The 20,100-nt window shown below is 40.2% G+C and overlaps 2 protein-coding genes across 2 annotated transcripts in view; one reads left to right on the top strand and one right to left on the bottom strand.

Moving 5' to 3' along the window:
* Nucleotides 1-1,757, top strand: part of GNAI3 (G protein subunit alpha i3) — a 42,344-nt gene extending 40,587 nt beyond the window's left edge. The window contains exons 8-9 of the mRNA XM_061121217.1: nt 261-473; nt 564-1,757. Coding sequence (XP_060977200.1) covers nt 261-451 — 191 coding nt within the window. The 3' untranslated portion in view covers nt 452-473; nt 564-1,757. The remainder of the gene's footprint in view (nt 1-260; nt 474-563) is intronic.
* Nucleotides 1,758-8,258: 6,501 nt separating this feature from the next.
* On the bottom strand, nt 8,259-19,906 carry GNAT2 (G protein subunit alpha transducin 2). Its single transcript, XM_061121218.1, has 8 exons — nt 18,293-19,906; nt 16,810-16,852; nt 16,375-16,516; nt 15,277-15,434; nt 13,153-13,281; nt 12,783-12,912; nt 10,821-10,974; nt 8,259-10,283 (listed from the first exon to the last, which is right to left on the bottom strand). The coding sequence occupies exons 1-8, from the start codon at nt 18,408-18,410 to the stop codon at nt 10,093-10,095; spliced, it is 1,065 nt and encodes a 354-aa protein (XP_060977201.1). The 5' UTR covers nt 18,411-19,906; the 3' UTR covers nt 8,259-10,092.
* Nucleotides 19,907-20,100: the final 194 nt, after the last annotated feature.

Here is a 20,100-nt window from a genome sequence, read left to right as displayed (position 1 = left end):
AGCTAAAAAATGCAAATAAAAGGGAAAAAGGAAAAAAGTTTTGTTTTCCTGGATCTTTGTGATAAATTTACTGACAATGAGATTGTGCACTCAAGAAACATGTGATTATAGAAAAACCTAAGGATTATAGAAAAATAGAAATCTGTTTATTTCATTTGGGTTATAGTCCCTCTCTCCATAAGTAAATGGTGATGGCCTGACTTAATTGAGTTCAGGCAGCTGTTACAATTTGAACTGAGAATATTGGGTGTCTGCCTCAGGTTCCAATACATATGAAGAAGCAGCTGCGTACATTCAGTGCCAGTTTGAAGATCTGAACAGAAGAAAAGATACCAAGGAGATCTATACCCACTTCACCTGTGCCACAGACACCAAGAATGTGCAGTTTGTTTTTGATGCTGTAACAGATGTCATCATTAAAAACAACTTAAAGGAATGTGGACTTTATTGAAGAATGTGGATGTTAATAAAAGGTAAAGCTTTCAACAGTTTGGTTACAGTGCTGTAGTCATGTCTCTTGACTTTGTAAACTTTTTCTAATTACAGCTGTTTTTCTTTTCTAGTTATTACGGTGTGGAGTGTTGAGACCAGACTTCCTTTGCTGCCTCATTGGGCAGCTGCAAGCATGAACGGGACCAGGGAATGGCGGCAGCATGCAGAATCCTAGCACTCTTTTAGCACAATCTTCTGTATTAGGGAACTCTTAATTGACACGAGATGCTAAAGTCAGACATTGGAATTGGAGCAACTGTAAAGTATGATTTGATCACCGAGACATGACTTGGATTTCATAGTCTCAAACGTTAGGCCAGATGTGAAGTGAGGTGCTGCATTCCAGAACTTCAATATGTAGCTTACTGTTTTTCTTCTTCCCTCTTGACAAACCACCAGTAGTTCATTTTTTCAAGTTTTGTTTTTTTTTTTTTCATCAAGGGAAGAATAACTTCACTGAATTTTATTTTTTTGTGAAAGAATCTTTATTAAAACACAAACAATCTTAACTATGCACATGATGTGACCAGATCATCTTGAAAATATTCCTCTTAGTAGGAACTCTTTGTTTTTAACTCTAGGTATGGTCAGAATATAATATTTCCATAATAACTTAATTCTTTTCAGTTATTTGGGCTCTAATTATAGGTTTTTGGATGAAATTTATCTTACTATCCTGTTCAGTGTACCATTATGGTTTCTAAATGGCAGTTACATTGAAGAAGTCTATAATAAGATTCTAGCTCTCTTTTTTGTTTTTTTTTAAGCTTGTGGTTGAAGGTTAACCTAGTTTATGCTGATCACCAAATTACTAGGTAAATGCTGATGTAGTATGATAAAGTCAGCTTCTTGGATACAGACACACCCAGGGCAGCTGTCAGTTAGAAAAGTATATTGCTAAATTCCAAACAGAACCAGTGACTTTGCTGCTACATATCTGCTAAATTGATCACTTTGATTCTTGCTTGTTTGTCTCAGTCATAGGGAGTTGTGTAAAAGATGCCCCATGTTTTCCGTCTTCCATTGGCCTTCTCTGTTGAGAAACATCTGAAGTGTATTAAAAGTGCATGCTTTTACTTTGTAAATGTGGTGCCAAATCCCTGTTTGCCATTGTTTTTACTGTAGCAATGTTGATTGTAGTGATCCTTAGTCAGTACCTTGTTTTGTTGAAACTATTGATTTTGGGACTTTTTTCTACTTTGTTGTGTGTACAGATTTTAATCTGTTATAGTTGGCAGCAGTATTAAAATGGCGAGTAAAGAGTCCAGGTTTGTTCCTTTTTGTAATTAGTCCTTTCTGGAAATATTTTCTTCTGCTGTTTTTTGCCCCTGCTGAGTGTGCTTAGGCCTTTGTCTGAGAATGGGTTTAAGTAGAAGGGTTCTCTGAAGGGCTTAAGTCTTTTGATGTTAATAGTACTGCTGAGTCTTGGCCTGACTGAGATTGTTGTGTCACATCTGTATAAGTGATACACAGTCCAAACCCGTTTTCCAGATTGACATTCTAGTTGTGTGAAGAGCTCTTTTCACCTCAGCCTGCAGGTCCTTTTGTGCAATGTACTGCAAATGTCATTAAATATTGAATGGTCCATTAGGGGAAGGCAAATGAAGAGAATGTAGTTTGAGCATTCCATATCAGTAATTTGAGCAGTGCCTTTTGGGGTTCAGTCTTTTTGGATTGAATTCTATTTCATCTTTTGATGTGACCTTTCAGTAGGTTTAAAAAAATAAGGGTGGTCACCAAAGCTGGTTCAGAAGGCAAGCCACAGCACTTGAGTGCCTTTATTGGTAGGTTTTTTTCTTTTTGCTTTCTTGGGAAAATTATAACTCTGCAGGTGGTATAACTGTATTATCTAACAACTTTTTTTTTTAGGATTGGCAAAACTGGATCTAAAAGAAAGACAATTATTAGCTTCAATTGGTGATTGACTTATGCTCACAGTGTAAATAAGGGATAGTTCTTGTGCATTTTGAGTATATCTTTTCCTTATTGTATTCTGTGATGTAGAATCATTTGGAAATGAGAACTGGTAGAATGTTACTTTAACTGTAGTTTTTCTATAGTCTGGGCTAGTGGGATCGTGTTGTTGATAAACCAAAACAAGAGATAATCCAAAAAAGTTAATTTAACTTGAAATGCATTTTGTATTTTCATTTGAATATGTCTATCTGATGTGTTAATTTTTTAGCCTTTTCATTAATGAAAAATAGTAATTCTCTTTTTTGACTTTACACCATTTACATTTATCCTATATTTATGTGAGGATCACGTCTTACCCCTCCATCCCAAATAATTTATCAAAATGCACATTTGTGAGGACACAGTTTCAGTCAGTGGTTTTCACATATGCTTTTAGTCAAAATCACCTGGATCCATCTCAGAGATTGACTCTTGACTGGCGGGCTAGCAGTCTATAATTTTAAAAAGGTAATTTTGATATGATGAATCTGATGGTCTGCCTTACAAACCACTATTGTGTTTTGAACTGAAAGATCTTTTCTTATAGCAGAGCCAAAATGTGGGGATGACACATCATATCTAGTAGCCTGGAGAAAAAGGATTGATATTTGTAATCAAAGAAATGAAAAATTGCCTGTGTCTTTTTGGTGGAGAATACTGGAAATTTGTGATGGATCATGTTTCAGAATTTAGTTGGCCAGGCTTCTCAGCACATCTAAGAACATTAAAAAACATCTAAGAAAATTAAAAAATTAAATAACAATAAATAGCCATTAGCAGGAAGGACTGTAACAGCAGCTTTATTTTGTTGACAGTCACATCTTCGCCACCTGATTAAAACTCTGGGCTGTAAAATTGCCATCTGTTAGGCTCCTATGTAAAGAGGGAAGTATTCTGCTCCTTAATGGTCTGTCTTAGGGAATAAATAACCTTACAGTTTCAGCCTTTCAACAGATTTCACCTCCTGGCGTGAAAATTCTAAGAACTGTTAGAGTTATTCATAAGTGGACCTTGAAGTGTCCTTTTCATCTTGGATGGTTTGAACTCAAGACCTCTAGTTCAGTGCATCGTACCTGACGGGTTGTGACTTTTCACAGGGTGCTGCTTTCTGAGAAAGATGGACCACATTTTAAAAATCTGTTTCCTTGCCTGGTTTACTTTTTATTATTTTATGTATTCTATTTGTGTTTTATTATATACACATTTTAGAGTATTTAAAAATAACTGCTGGTTCTTTGAATTTATTTGCTCACCTTATATTCTTACATTCTGGCCACTGATGTGTGGCCATTCTCTCTGATTTGTAGCTATAACTTTGTTTGGATCTTGATGACCTGATCTGACTTTTTTATGTTTGTCTGTTTGCTTAGCATAGTTCTGGCATTCCCTGTTGCAGAGCTCCTTGCTGCATTGGCAGTTACATACAAGGCGAAGTTAGACTCTCAGTCAAAAAGCTGCCTTTGCATGATTTTTTTTTTCCTTCTGGATGTTCAAAAAACAGTGACCCCGTACTCACTGATACAAACCTAAAATATTAATAGTACTAATTCCTTTTACTGATTTCCTGTGAAATCTTTCATATGTGATACTGACTTTAAGAATAAAATTAATCTCAGTTTCCCAGTACTACCAGGTAATTTTCTTCTTCCAGTTTAGGTTTCAAAGTACAAATCAGAGACCTGACCTGAACCAGCCACAGGTCTCCTTATAAATTTATGACTGTCCAAACAAAAAAGAAAACCAAGCTGCTTAGAGATCTGGAACTTAGATACCTGTTACTATCAACTATCAGAAAGTAAAAGATTTAAGTGAGGCATACTGAAGAATAGACTTCCAGGATGGTCGGGATCCTTGTTCCTTTACCTTTGTTTAGGTTTTGAATCCCCATTCCCCCTCACCACTCACCCTCCAGTTTTCTCATAACCTTTTATGAGTTACTTCTGCTGAGGAGAGCATATTTTAGAACAAATCAGGGCAGGACAGTTATTTTCTGATACTGTGTCAGGCCTGCACCTGGCTTTACTCAGGTCGTCTCAGGAATCAGAAATAATATGGAATATTATGCAGCAGTAGATACCTGTGGTGGAAGATTAACATAGAAATTCTTTGGCTAACCTCGACTCAATTAAAATGTCCAAACCAGGCCCTCAAAATATGTATTTTTTAAATAAATTCCTCAGGTGGTTCTGATGTGACTAACCTGGGCCAACATCCTGGGGACAACTGAATAGACCTTATATTAAAGATCAACATGAATAGTAAACAACCTCTAAATCACTAGTGAATGACTTGAGTTATTTTTTATTTGCAGTAAGTACAAAGCACCTTTTGTACATAACTTAAAGTGCCTTTCACACAAAAAGTTAGTTTGAGGACAGTTTAGCCAAAGAACATTACTGCATTTTGGATAAGAGTATTTAGTTTTTATACAAAATTTAGACAAAACAAGAAACTTGGGTTTTCTAAACATTTATTTCATTTATTTCACTCCATTTATTTCCAGTGAAAATGGAAAGATACACAAAAGTAAAGATAAAATCCTATAACAAAGATAACTATAATAACATGAATATCCATTTACAGTCGGTAGATAAAGAACAAAACCAGCTATAGAATGAAAATCTTTTGGGGATGAGGTAGGTAAAGGGAATAATTGAGGAGTTAAATATATATCTCTGTATGCCCAGTGGTATATGTTTTCCCTTCCTGAAATCTAGTCGGAATCAACATAGTAGGAGAAATAATCAACTATTAGTAAATATACTTATGGGGTACACCGTCTCAATGTGTTAGCATTAGCTGTAAGATCATTTATAGCTGGAATATTAAATTCTGTACAATTGTGTTGTACAGATATCCTATCTTCTTGCCCACCCCCCCCCCCCCCCGCCCCCGGCCATATTCCTTTGGGTTATCCAAACATTTTTACCAGGAGGCTTGTTTATATGTAAGAGAGAATCCCAGTGGACATAACAAATTATAAGAAATTACCTGTTTTTTTCTAACTTCATCTTTGCTTATATAGGATGAAGGGTCCTCTTCCGAGGTTAGAGAGTTGCTTGATGTGCGGGGTTCTGGTCTTTTCCCTGCTTCCAGCTAGCTATGAAATCTTTCAGTCTTATACCCCTCATCTAAAGACAGACTAAAGTACTCCTTCCAGCTCTGATATACTATAGTTCTGATCAAATAAAAATAACATATTAGAAATGTTTCATAAATATTCTTTATAATACTCGAAATTGTACTCTACTCCAAAAAAAAAAAGTAAGTCTTGAGACAATACCTACAAATGTTCATTGTTGCTGGTTGTCTTTTCTCAGAATCGCTTTTGCCATACTCATTTTAAAAACCTAAAGTGAACTAAATTACTAGAAATTCAACTACAAATTTTATTTTGTGAAGCAGGGTGAAAAGGTCTGTAAAGATTTTGCATTTAAATCCAGTTCTTTATTTCCTGTTCAAACCGGTGTTTGCTTTTCCATGACCAAAGGGCAGAAAAGTTCCTACAATCTGCAGTTTATCTGTTTGACCTCACAGAGATGTCTTCACACTTCTGCCTAGCAGGATCACCAGAGGCTCTGGCACACTTGCAGTCCCTGGCCCAACACTGAAGTCCTGCTGGAATCTGTGCTCCGGGGGCTGTGCCGGGTAGAGAGGGCAGTGGGAGGTAAGAGCTCTTCACCCTTCACCACCTTCTCCACCCAGCAGAGCCAGCACACTTTGGTCTACGGCACAGCTCCAAGTATAGCGTGGTTTTTGAAGGTTCTTATTTTCACCTTGGGGATGGGGCCACCCAGATTTTGATTATTTGGGGTACATGTACGTGAATTTTTTTTTTTTATCAGAGTAGGAACTATTTTGAGTAAATGTGTCTTTTATATGGTTCTTATACTGAATTTTTGTGCTCATTTTATCCATCTTTTAATTGACAGAAACATAAAAGCACATTTCCAGTTATATTTTTTCTGTTATTTTTTATTGTAGTAAAATGTACATAACATAAAATTTGCCATTTTAACATATTTAAGTATGTAGTTCAGTAGTATTAGGTGCATTCATGTTTTTATGCAATATCACCACCGTCCATCTTCAGAACTTTTTTCATCTTCCCAAACTGAAACTACTGAAACTGTACCCATTAAATAATAACTCTTTACTTCCATTCTACTTTCTGTCTTTATAAATTTCACTACTTTAGATTCTTGATATAAGTGAAATCATACTGTTTGTCCTTATGTCATATTTTTGTAAAAAAAAAAAAGCAACTCATCAGATTGATATGAAATGGAACTTAATTTTCATTTGGCTTACTTTGATCAGTGTCTAATCACGCAATTCAAGGAAAACATGGTCTCTGCCCTCTGAGATAAGAATAGGAAATTATACCTTCAGCAAACAAAGCTATTTATATTTTTATTATTCTATGCTAATATCACATCCATTTTGAGGCCAGTTTGTATTTAGTTTGGAGATGGTTTTGTTTAGAGTTGGCATAATTTAAAAATAACCAAGGACTTGTTTGGGACTAGAAGGAGCTTAGGCGAATGAGAAAATTGACTTTGACGTTACGGTGATTGGTGGACTGTTGGTATTGTGCAGATAGAAAAACCACTGGCTTTGGATTCAGAAGACCTATTTTGGATTCAGAAGACCTATTTTGGAGTTTAAGTTCTGTTACTTCCCAGCGGTGTGATCTTGATGAAGACACTCCACCTCCCTTGGCCTCAGTTGCTTATCTATAAATTGCTAGTGATGGACATGGAATATTTTGAGTTTCTTCTAGCTTTATCATCCTAAACATTAAGGTTGCAGTATATGAAAACAGGGTCGAGTATTAGTTTCTAACCTATCTTGTTACAGAAAAGAATTTGTGATGACATAAAATTCAACAGTATAATATAAATTTAAAATGCAGCAAAAGAAGACATATAGACAGCAGAGTGAGTATATGGCATAATTTTGGTTTTAAACTTTCTAGCAGCTGTTTTATGCAAAGAGAACTTTTCATGGACACAATCAAAATGTCCATGAGATAAAAATAAGCCAGTAGGATAGCAGAAATACCAATGTAGTTGTTTCTAATAGTGTAAGGTTTAGGAATCATCTCTGGGTCTGACAAACAATTAAGCTGTGGTAAGGATTAATACATTTTTTGGAAGCCTACCCAGAACATTTGAAGTCAAATCCTCTTACCTTTACTCAGAGAAGAGCCTGGTGTTTGCTAAGAGTTTTAGGAAATTATTTTGACTTTGTTCTAAGGAACAGGTGAGTGGATGACCAAGGCCCCCAACTTTTATTCTGTGTAGACTCTCCAGAAGAGTTTAGCTTGAAAGCATTATAAGATGAATAACCAGATTCTAACCTGAGTAAAGCGGCTGTAGAAGTGTTGCTTTTAAGTACTGCTACTTCCCTATCCAGCCTCCAAGATAACCTTTCGGCAAAGTGAATATAGGGCATCTTTTGGCTTGTGGAAGTTTGTTTATAAACCAGTTAAAAGTTGAGATGTCTACCAGAGCAAAAGAAAACAAAAATATAACTGTGTTTTATTCTCCTAGAGATTGTTCTACCATAAGACCTGTCCCACTGACTGTTTTCATGCTAGTACTGTAGGGCAAGTTCTATATGAACATTAATAACCAAGGAGTCTGTGTTGGGCTTCTATAGTTTGGCCTATAACCAATTCCTGCCTAGAGTCAAAGATCGAGGAAAAGATAATTTAGGAAAGCAGACAATTTGGTGTGATTTGCGGGTAGGTGGGGTTACCCTTCTTAAAGGTGGAATAAATGGGAAAAACTACATTTGGGCCTTGAATAGGTAAGGTCATAGCTGTAGCAAAATTCTTAACCTGGGGCTTCAGAACTCCAAAAATACAACTGTTGTTGGTTCAGTATGTTGGTTTCCTTTGTAGTTCTCTGAATTTTGTTTTATGCATTTTAAAGTATCCTGAGAAAGAGATCCATAGGCTTCATCAGACTGCTAGAGGGTTTTATGATACCAAAAGAAAAAAAAAAAACACCTCAGAACCCCTATAAGTTGAATTAAAGCAAAGAGGTTAGTGAGCATTAGAGCGTGCCCTTTGGAATAGTCCCTGAACAGTGCTTGGATACAAGAGATCTTGCCCAGATTTTTTTTCTTCGGTTTAAGTTTTTTAATCGGCAGTAGACAGTAGTTTTCCTTATTTCCCTGGTAATTTTCCCAAGTTGGTTTCTTTTCAAAGAATCAGAAAGACTATTAAATGAATCCAATTTTAACACCTGCAAATTTATTCTTCAGTGTATTTCAAGCTCATATGGCTCTCTAGTATCAATATTGCTCGTAGTAGCCTAAGTGTGAATGTGTTTTTCTGGCAAGGAGCAGATGTTCATTTTAATTGACACTTTCTTTTATATACTAAATCTTGGATGCCAAGAGCTTTCCTCACTAGTAGTTGTAAATGCTAAATCTATACTCGACTTCACCACCTCCTGTCAAGATAAATACAAGCTTTGTTTCCCCTCAAAGGAGTTCAAGGGATAATTTAATTGTTGGCCTGTTTGGGGAGACGTTGTTTTCAGCCAGGCATCACATGGATCCAACTGCAAAGATTTTCAGTGCCTAAAGCAAAATAGCTGCCTTTTTTGTTCTGAAACATGTAGCAGTTGAAATGAGGATTTTAGGATTGCTCACTTGTTCTAAATTCTGTGACAGAGAAGTAGCAGCAATATAATCATTAATACTCCAAGTGGGAGTGTGTTCTGTCCTCCAGGTTCATTCAGAAAGTGTCTTATATAGCTGACAGAGTTACTTAGAGGGATAAGTATCCCTATACTTATAGAGATATAGGGAACACAGTCTGGCAGTTTGGGAGCAGAGGGATAATATGATTTAACGAAAATCATTTTGGGGAACTCCCTGGCAGTCCAGTGGTTAGGACTCTGACCAGGGCCTGGGTTCAATCCCTGTTTGTGGAACTAAGATCCTGCAAGGCAAGCCATGTGGCCAAAAAAAAAAAAAAAAAAACCAAAAAACACCAAAAAACTGGATGTGTGCCTTAGAGCTCACAAACTCACATCTATCTGATGATTCAGATCTCTTAGCTAAGGCACATAAAGGTCTTATAGTAAAAAAAGGTGGTAGGTTTATTGAAATTCTGTTTTTAACTAATTTAGGTTTTTTTTGCAGATTGCAGGGAAGGTTTGCTTTTTTGTTTGGGATAATTCATCTAAACCTTGGTGTTGAATTTCATTAGTGGGAGCTTTTATGTAGAATTTCTTTGTGTCACCACACAGCTTTTATATGCCTTCCTTCAGTTATGTTTGTGATCATTAGAATAACCTTGTGAAGTAGTAGAGAAGTTACCTTCATTTTATAGATGAGGGACTCAAGGCTCAGAGAAATGAAATATTTACATTTTTGCATCAATAGAAAGTTGCAGAGCCAGTAATGGATCCTGGGTCTTCTGATCCTGGTCTTGCATTCTCTAAACTGCGCTAGCTATCCCGATTTTAAAAGAACAAATGAGACACAGTTGCAATCATACATACTCCATCTCCAAGGGAGAATGGATTCATTCTTCTTGTCATAATATATTGACCTAAAATTTTCTGCTTAAAATTACTGAGATTCGGAGCCTGCTTACAGAACATACTTGAGGAATGGTGAGAACTAGAAGAGTCCGCAGTCCTTGAGGTTTTCTTTGATGATGATATCTGTAACTGCATCAAATACAAATTTGACATTCTGTGTATCTGTAGCACAGGTCATGTGACTGTAGATTTCTTTGACATCTTTTCTCATGTTGAGGTCAAGGAACTGACTCTTGATATAATTCCCTGCATCCTCATAAGAGTTGTTCCCTGGTTTTCCAGAAAAATAGTGAAGAAGTGGGATAAATTAGGCCTTCTTAGTTGCTCACTCACTTTTTAAGTGACTGATATGATCCTCAAAATGTGTTAGACAGCTGTGGTTGGGGGTTTAGTTTTGGAGGTTGGGTCCTCTCCTCTGTTGCACTCCAGTGTTTCACACTTGAGCAGAGGAATTGAGGAGAGAGGTGTCTCTGTCTCCCTAGACACCTTTGATTTCTGGCAGGTATCATTTGAATAATCAGTGGCTCATCTGCATTTAATGTCTGCTCTGTTCCAGAGATACCTGAATTTAAACCTTTAACTGAATACTCAAGTTTCTCAAGTTAGACATCCAAATATCTCTTGGACATCATAAAACTCATAAGACAATATTAAAGAGATAAGGGATCATCAACTCGGCAAAGCAAAGGAGTTAAATTTACTACTCCTTAAAGACAAGTTCCTTAGTATAGGAACTTCTTGGTATAGGAAATGAGGCAATTGCCCATTATTACTATGAAAGAATTGTCTCCAGCCTTTGGAACTTACCATCATACTCTGGAAAACAAATGCTGAGATGGACTTTCTTGATTTTTTCCTCAAAGAGATCCTTCTTGTTGAGAAAGAGGACAATGGAAGTGGCCGCAAAGAACTTGTGGTTACATATGCTGTTGAACAGGTGCAGTGACTCATGCATACGATTCTAGTGAGAGGAAATACCATCAGAAATATCAGATTGGGCTTATGGTATACCTGTTTGCTTCTTCTTGTTGCTCCCCTTGAAGAGACCTGCATTCCAAATGTAAAAGGAAAAAGAGGGAACAGCTTATCTCTGTTTAGTGTGGTAGAGTAGAGCCAAAGAGATCTGACTTCCTTCTGATCTTTATATCAGCTATATGATTTGGAGGAAATTACTGAGCTTTTCTGAGTCTGTTTCCCTATTTCATAGGATTATTATGAAAGTTAAATGAGATCATGTGTTTGTTGTGTCCATGATGATGTTGTTGTTTAGTCACTAAGTCATGTCCGACTTTTTGCAACCCGATTGACTGTAGCCCTCCAGGTGCCTCTGTCCATGGGATTTCCCAGGTGAGAATACTGGAGTGGGTTGCCGTTTCCTTCTCTAAGTGTCCATGATAGTAGCTGGCATATAGGTGTACAGTAAATGTTTTGGAAATCTTTGGAAGCCAGGGCACAGGTAAGGAATTCAGGGTTGAAACTGGGTGCCAGTTGACACGTGTCCACTTCCATCTCCAGGATGATTTTGATAGGTTGTTAGTCCTAGATCTCAGTTTGGGTAGGAACATAATAGCGATTATTTGACCCTGGTGCCAAATGGCAAGGGCTAAAAAATTTTCCAGTGCCACACCACAAGCACTTCTGCCTTATTTCCTTTTCTGATTGCCACTTGGAATGAGTGAGAAGTAGTGCTATAATTCTGTGGAGTCCAGAGGTTACCCAGTGACCCCAAAGTAGCCTTTTTTTAGGGAGCAGGCCTTTAGGGTCTTGGAATGTGCTCTTAGCTGACTTGGGCTCAATCTTTTCACCTGATAAAACAAATTTAATTTGTAACGTTTGCTCATTGCTAACACTCCTACAAAATCCTTTAAGACCTTGTAAACTTTAAGGTTAAGAAGGACAGAAGAGTTCTTGGAAAATGAATGGCTCTCTAAGACATTTTGGCTAGAGGATATTCAGAGTGCTGTAATGTGAACCTGAGGTACTAAGTAGAAGGCAGAAGAACTGGAGCAGGGGGTCAGAGGATAGAAGCTTTGCCTTCTGTCAGTTAACTGTGGGCATCCGTTTGTGGAGCAAATGTTTATGTGAATTTGGGGTTTCCCATGCCTTTGACATCCTCTGTCTAAAACTTGGATTCTACCTGGATGGACTGACATTATCCTACAGAGCTTCTGTCTTGTAAAACTCTATAGGCTCAAGAGAACCACCCTGAAGTAGTTCTCCAGCTGCCAATTTAAGTGGCATGTGAGAAACCTGGTTTGCCAGTCTCTCTGGAGTCCTGTTGACACTGAGTATATATTTAGGCTTCCAAGTGAGTTTACTAATTCAGCCCTTCTATCAGGTTGCATAAAGATGCACATCATGCATTGTTCTGCTCGGTCATTTTCATCTGCTTTACTTCCATAGGCAACCTGGGAGAGTACTAAGTAACTCTTGCTTTGCCAAGTTAATGGTCACTTATCTCTTTAATACTCAGTTTCTTTGATGAACTTTTTGATGTCCCAAGTAGTACTTGGATGTCTCATCTGAGACCAAGCTCTCAGTAAATCTGGAGCCCTAAAGTGCTAACCTAGAACCTGCAGAAGAAGAGGTATTTCTGGAAATATTTGCCTGAGACATTGATTGCTAGAAGACTGCTCGACTATTAGTGTTAGCGGAGATTACCCAGGTTGGGCCATTGGAGTGACACAAAGCTTAGAGGACGGGTCATGGGGGATCTATCTGTCAATCAGTCTATCTGTCTATCTTTTGCTTGGTGCAAAAGTCACTCACCACTTCGTCATCTTCCACCAGCACCATATCATAGGCGCTGAGGGCTGCACAGAAAATGATGCAGGTGACTCCCTCAAAGCAGTGGATCCACTTCTTTCTCTCTGATCTCTGCCCTCCCACATCAAACATCCTGAGAGAAAAAAACACCTGTTCTTAAATGTATACCCAACGTATGACCCACATGCACTTGGTGTTTACCCCAGAGAGAGGGCCGTCTTGGGGCCAGTTAGCAGTAGGTGGGAGGTGGAGAGGTGAGGTGGGGGAAGTAGGGAAGTAGTAGTAGTTCAGACTGGGCTTTAGTGGAGGCCAAGAAGCATTCATGTGCCCCCTTTGGGGTATCTGGCATGTTCTGAGGGAACAGTGTACTCACCTGAAGTTTAAGTCCTTGACAGAAAACTTAGTCTCAATGATGCCTGTGGTTTTGACTCTGGATCGTAGCACATCTTGCTCATTAGGGAGGTAGTCAGGGGCTGTAATTCGGTCTAATTGATTCAGGTAGCTGGAGAAAAGGGATTGTCAATTAATTGACATTAAATTTTCCACAGCTGAAGTCAAGAAGGGTGAAGGGTGTTACCCAAAGGCATATAACTGTAATATGGTGATCGAACCAGCGTGAGAATTTGTATTGTTGAATCTAGGAGTGTTTACTTCAAACCCTTCTCATGTATCCTTACAAAAGGAAGTTAGGTCATCAGATAACTTTTCCATATGTTTCATCTGACTACAAAGTTTTCTAGACTCTTTTTTTTTTTTTTTCTAGACTCTTGAATGAGACTTGATGGTTTAAATCAAGCAAGGGTCCCCAACCTCTGGGATCTAATGCCTGATGATCTGAGGTGGAGCTGGTGTAATAATTATAGAAATAAAGTACACAATAAATGTAATGCACTTGAATAATCCTGAAACCATCTCCCCCCTGTGCCCTGGGCCCATGGAAAAATTATCTTCCATGAAACTGGTCCTTGGGAACCACTGGTTTAAATGGGTGTCAAAAGTTCTATCAGGAAGCAGGAGTAGATTAAAAGGGATTTCAGAAACATATGAGACATGAACCAGTGCAATGCATAGACATTGTATATCAAGTAGAAGGGAAAACATTTGAGATAACTGAAGAAAGTTGAATGAACACTGACTTGGATATTTGATAACATTAAGGGTTTACTAAATACTTAAGGTGTGATAATGATGTGATTTTCTTTTTTTAGGAATATATTTTTAGAAATACATAATGAAATTTTTAGGATGAAATGGTATATCTGAGTTTACTTCTAAATAATCCAGTGGGGAATGGATTTAAAATGAAGCGGTCGGCATCAGTTGGTGACTGCTGAAGCCAAGTGATTGATTGTATTCTTCTTTTGTATATGTTTGACAGTTACCATTAAAAGTTAAAAAAGGCAGATATGAAGTGAGATGACAGAAAGAAGAAAAGTAAATATATGCCAGGGCTTTTCACATTTAAGTTCTCATTTAACCTCATAAACCTTCAGGTTTCATATCCCATTTTACAGATGAAGGAAAGATCCAGAAAAGTTAAATAACTGGTCCAGGACAAGAGGCATTGTGGGTGTATTATAAAAAACCTTCAACTCTGTGGTCAGATAGACCTAGATTTAAATCCTAGCCTCTGCCATTTATCTGTGTGACTTTGGGTAAGTTAATTTATTTCTCTGAACCTCAGTTTTTTTCCTCTATAAATGGGACTGATAAAAACTACTGTCTACCATGAAGACATATTGTGCAGATTAAATGAGGAGATGTACCTAATGCACTGAGCAGTGTTTAGGCCCGAGTGGGGGCTGCAGGGATGGTAAATGATAACTCTATTATTAGAGGAGGTGATAGAACAATGGCTAAATCCGGGTCTTTTTGATGCTGAAGCTTATGCCCCTCCGTGAGACTGTGCTGAGTAGGACTGATGCTCTGTGTACCTTATATTTTGGAAAGCATCTTTGCAAAGTTGGTGCTCTCTAACCCCTGACCTTTGGTTTGCCATGGCAGTTTGTGTCCTTTGCCCTGGCACCTTGACATAAGATAGTAGGGGTGAAGGAGAGTTTAGATTAGTGACTTAAGTAGAGCCTGTGTTGCACTGAAAGAGCCATCATGAATCATGCCTCCTAAAGGAGTATGTGGCAGAACTGCAGGGCTGTATTAGTATTCATGGTTCTGAAAGAAGAGGCTCTGTGTTTGACTCAAGACAGGGACTGAGGGTTGTTAACAGAGCATCTCTGTTTTGGATTTTGAGTCTTAGCTTTGTAGGCTGCCCTGGACCAATGTTAAGTAATACAGAGTGAAGGGAACTGGGGCAGAGGTCTCAAAGGCATTAAATTCAGAGCATAGTAAAACACTGTTCAAAGCCTAACAAGACAGGTATACAGACTTAATTCAGTCCTTGGGTCTCCATTTTTCAGGGCCAGAAAATTTCAACTGGCTGAGATTTCTCCCAGAATGTTGCTGACATCTCATCCCACCCTGCCCCCAATCAGAGTCTTACTAAGATGCCGAGTCATTGAGCTGGTACTCTGCAGCTCTGTCAAAGCAGGCTTGCACCCCACCATCCTTCCACAACTTCCTGATAACCTCCACTAGCTCAGGAGGCATAGTGCCCTCTTCAATGGAGTCAGCCAGGTTGTTGAGCTGTCGCCCATCATCCTGTAAGGCAGAAACCAGGATCAGAATTACATGGGAGTAATGACTTTCCAGGAGGCTTTTGGGTATTCTGAAAGGAAAGCATTTTGCCTTCTATCAAAGCCTCAGGTGGAGGCAGTGTTCGACAAAGATTCTAAGTAAACACACTGATTAGTTTCTGAGGGTGCTTCTGCATGTGGAGGGTGGCAGTACATCCAGTCCTGGGATGTCTGGTGGATAGCAAAGATCCCAGGGTCTTCCTCTGTGGTGTTTTCATCTTCCATCCTTAGTCCAAATGTGAGGGTCCTGCCAGGAAATATGGGGTCCTTTGCTACAGGGAGATTTGTTTAAAGGCCAGACTGACCATGAAGTGGACAAGATGGTAGACAGGAACTCAACCCCTTTGTTTCTTCAATTATTCAAATCTAGGAAAAGGATAATACTGAAACTAGGGATTTAGCTTATGAAAGTTCCACACTCAAGGCAGGGAACCTGAGGGGAGCAGTTTAAATGGTAAAATAAGACAAACAGGCAGAGGAAGATTTTTAAATGAACACTTACTAAGATAAGAACTGCATGCTTTGCTAGGACTGAAGTAAAGATTTGAAGCTCAACAAATGAGCTTCCCTAGTGGCTCAGATAGTAAAGTATCTGCCTGCCAGTGCAGGATACTGAGGTTCAGTCCCTGGGTTGGGAAGATCTGGAGAAGGGAATGGCAACCCACTACAGTATTCTTGCCTGGAAAATCCCATGGAGAGAGAAGCCTGGTGGGCTATAGTCCATGGGGTTGCAAAGAGTTGGTCACGACTGAGGCACTGACACTTTCACGTTTTTCAAGTGGGATTTTTGTGACATAAACCTTTTTTCTGATGCATATTTCCTCATAGCTTGTTGGCCACTGGCCTGTTTCTTCTTCTCATTAGCCTTTCCTTCCACCCCTAACCATATACCATTAACCACGTACCACACAGCTTGCTTCAGCATAGTCAATGCCCAGTGTGGGCATGGCCCGGATGATAGCCAAGATGGATTGCAGCACATTGCCATAGATGATGGCCTTGTACTCCAGGCATTCTTCTGGCGAATATCCATCCTGGTGAATGATCCTGCAAAGAGAAGACACCCAGCCATTAGTTGGACCTGAGTAACCAGACCTAAGGGATTGGGAATCGGGGAGGGTCTAAAGGACTGTAAGAACCCAATCTCTCTATTCATACTGCTGTCCCAGAGTGGAGAGTGAGGGACACGGGGCATGAAGAATAAGGACATTGGGAATAAGGTCCTTTATATTCTTTACACCTGGGTTTCTAAAGGCTAAAGACCCTTTATCCTTGGCCTCTACTGACTCCACTGACTGCTTCACCCTACCTCAGTCCTGTGGGGCTTTGTTCCTACTCACTTCATCTGTTTGACGATAGTGCTCTTTCCTGACTCCCCAGCACCTGCAGGGAGAAATGCTTATGCTTCAGATTGCCACCAGTTCTCCCCAACCCGCCAGTAGATGGCCTGTGAGAAGTCTAAGCCACTGCTCACTTGGGAGACTTTTTAGGGGAGAACATACAGGGATGCAGGCTACCTCAGTTTGCACCAGCCTTGAGCTCAGGCCATTTGATCTGGAATTGGAGGGGAGTTTCTTAGTGTCTGCACTGTTGACATTTTGAGTGGATAAGTTTTCGGTGGAGGTCTGTCCCATGCCCCCGCTATTTCCCTTATTGACTAAAATGTTCTTACATCCTCATTCACACTTCACTCTCCCTCAATCAAAAACCTGCATACCCTTCAACCCTCTCCCCTAGTCTATACTGTCCCTGATGCCTTAATACCATCCCCCCTCCCCCAATCCCCACTCCACCACTTATCCTGCACTTGGTTCCTCTAAGCTGCTTATCCGGAATGTAGGAGAAAGCTGCTTAGGCTTAAAAGCTCGCTCAGTGGCCTTGCTGTCTCTCTCCCCTTGGTAGCCTCCTGGGCTCCCTGGCATCTGCTTAGAGAGGTGTGTGCTCTGCCACAGATCAGCTGAGGAAAAGGAGGTGCTTTAGCTTGGGGCTCTAGTTCCCAGGCACCTCATGGCCTTGGACGCCCAGCCCAGCCAGCCAGTCTTCTGCTATAAAGATCTTAGCTGCTCCAGCTTGCCTACCTCTGTACTACCACCGGGGTTTTTTCTAGGCCAGGTTTCCCAAACTCTATTGTCTTAGTTCTCTTTACAGCCAAGATCAGTTTCTGACTGACTGAGGTGCTTTTCTTTTTTCAGCACAAACCTGTGATCTGCTTAGGAGCTCATCAAGCTGATGAGCCTCCCATCTGGCAGGGGCTTTAGAGGCAGTCACTGAATAGAAAGCCAGGAAAGGACTTCTGTAAAGACTCCATTCCTTCCCACTCAGGGCTCCCCACTTCTAACGTTTTTAAAGATTTCTTTTTTTTTTACTGAAAGCAAGGAGAAGGAACTAGTAAAAATCATACTCCTAAGTCTACATGACACTGACTATATGGTAGGACTTCTCTATCCTCTTGAGTTCATTGACTCAAGAGTTCTCTGACTGCAGACTTAGTTAAGTGTCTGTGAGCCCAGAGTTCCTGGTAGTTGCTAAGCTGTTAGGTGTTAGGTTTGGTAGATTTGGAGATGCGTGGGTCCACCCTGGCCCTTTCACTGTTCCTGGTTCAAGGAAGAGCAAAACGATTCCAGAGTAACTTTGGTAGAACATCTTGGGGTGGCTGTGCTCAGCCCTAGAGCTCCTGATCCCCTAGCCTGAGACTGCATGGGGGAAGGACAAATAACCTTCCATCCCTCCTCCCCACATGGCAGGCTAGAACCCACCTACCATCCAGGATAAGCGGGAAGGAGCAGTACCTTCTCCTCTGGCTCATCGTCCCATCTCGCTCACCCAGCAATAGCAGCTTGATGGTCTTGGCTTCCTTGTCAGCATCCTCCTGCAGCTTCTTTTCTAGCTCTTTGGACCTCTTGGCCAGTTCTTTGTCCTCAGCACTGGCTCCACTCCCCATCTTTCATCCGTCTTCTCCTCGGCAGCCTCCTCCAGCCCTTAAGCTTCTCCTCCAGGGTTTCCTATCTGAGAGATGGGAAGATAAGGAAAAATAAATTGGGATCGAGTATCAGTTTCTTAGTCCTCCTAAAAAGCCAGTCTATAGGGAGCTGGGTGAGAGAGCAGGTGCTATATTGTTGCACCCTTCCTGTCTTGCCTGAGACTCCCTGCCCCAGCTGCAGACCTACTTAAGTCTAGGGATTGTAGCCTTTATATCTAGCAGTGTGATGGGCTAAACCAATTAAGAGCTCAGTATGACAAAGGGCAAAGACTCAAGCGTTTCCGGAACTAGGGAAATGATGTGCTGGATTCTGACACAGGAGGTTAGGATGCAGATACTGAAACTGTCTGGAGTAAGATAATGGTTGGCCCCATACTTTGGAGGGGCTGATCTAAAAGTCTCTTCCTAGATGCACTTGTATAGAGCTAGAGATTAGAGGTGCAGAGGAAGCTCTCCCCATGTTGTGACTCCAGAATTCATGGCTTCAAGGCATCAAAGCACTGCTTCCATCATGGCAGGCTGGTTCCTGGCAGGGAATCTTTGTTTAGGGTTTGCCTGTTTTTGGAAAGATTAGAAATGTTCCCTCTAGTTCCTCCAGTGGCTGCTGCACTAGGAAGCTATTAGTGTTCCTTTATGTTGGTGTGTCTCTTTTTATATCCTCCTGTTATTACCACTTAATCACTTTGTTATTATTGGTTTTACAAATGGGTTTCCCTAGACCGAATTCCTCCCCTTGGAGGTCAGGTACCAAATCTGATTCATCTTTGAATCCTTCAGATCTTGTGGTTTATTTGTGGATCCTCCGTGAAGGTTTGATGGATGAAAGAAGGAAGGAAAATGAGTATATGGTAGAAAGAATGGGGCTGGTGGTGGTTTAGTTGCTAAGTTGTGTCTGACTCGTGACCTCATGGACTGTAGCCTGACAGGGTCCTCTGTCCACTGGATTCTCTAGGCAAGAATATTGGAGTGGGTTGCCATTTCCTTCTCCAGCAGATCTTTCCAACCCAGGAATCGAACCAGGGTTTCCTGCATTGCAGGCAGATTCTTTATCAACTGAGCTATGAGGGAAGCCCAAGAATGGGCCTGCTTACCCATTAAGCTCACCTGAGGCCTGTCTTCACTTGGCCTGTGAACTTGGTGTTGATTGTGGAGGGTTTGTGTTGCCTCACATAACAAAGTGCTTCTTTGGAAACTAGGCTCTAGTCTCTGGCTCCTCAAATGTCGGGGCAACCCTTCCTCTGGCTCTCATCCCAGCTGCCCCTTCCCAGGTAGAAATAAGAGTGCGGCATCCTAAAGTTGCCTCACAGACATTGAAGACTCTCCATTGGTCATCTTTCTCTAGGCCAGTTATTTAAGTTAACTTAAATGAGTTGCTGTGGAAGCGCCTCAGAGGGACATGGTGTAAAATATCGCTACCCAAAGTGTTGTGCAAGGCCCCACACACATCACCTGGGAGCTTCTTAGAAATGCAGAATCTTAGGGCGTAGCACAGACCTTCAGATTCAGAACTTGAATTTTAACAGGATCACAGGTGACTCTAAGGATACTAAAAATTGGAAAGCTGCCCTAGGGAGTACTAGAGAACCGTTTTTTTCCCCCTCAGACTGACTAAATCATAAGAATTACCTGAGATCCTTGTTTCTGTATTTCA

This window comes from Dama dama, chromosome 20 (assembly GCF_033118175.1).
Source record: "Dama dama isolate Ldn47 chromosome 20, ASM3311817v1, whole genome shotgun sequence".
Lineage (NCBI taxonomy): Eukaryota > Metazoa > Chordata > Mammalia > Artiodactyla > Cervidae > Dama > Dama dama.
This window is presented reverse-complemented; position numbering and strand designations above follow the sequence as displayed.

What these genes read in the sequence shown, in the direction of transcription:
- GNAT2 (XM_061121218.1), bottom strand. Translation starts at nt 18,410, where the DNA reads ATGGGGAGTGGAGCCAGTGCTGAGGACAAAGAACTGGCCAAGAGGTCC. An exon ending in ACTATCGTCAAACAGATGAA is followed by an intron (nt 16,517 to 16,809) that starts GTGAGTAGGAAC and finishes TTCTCTTTGCAG; the next exon opens with GATCATTCACCAGGATGGAT. An exon ending in TGGTGGAAGATGACGAAGTG is followed by an intron (nt 10,975 to 12,782) that starts GTGAGTGACTTT and finishes TCCTCTCACTAG; the next exon opens with AATCGTATGCATGAGTCACT.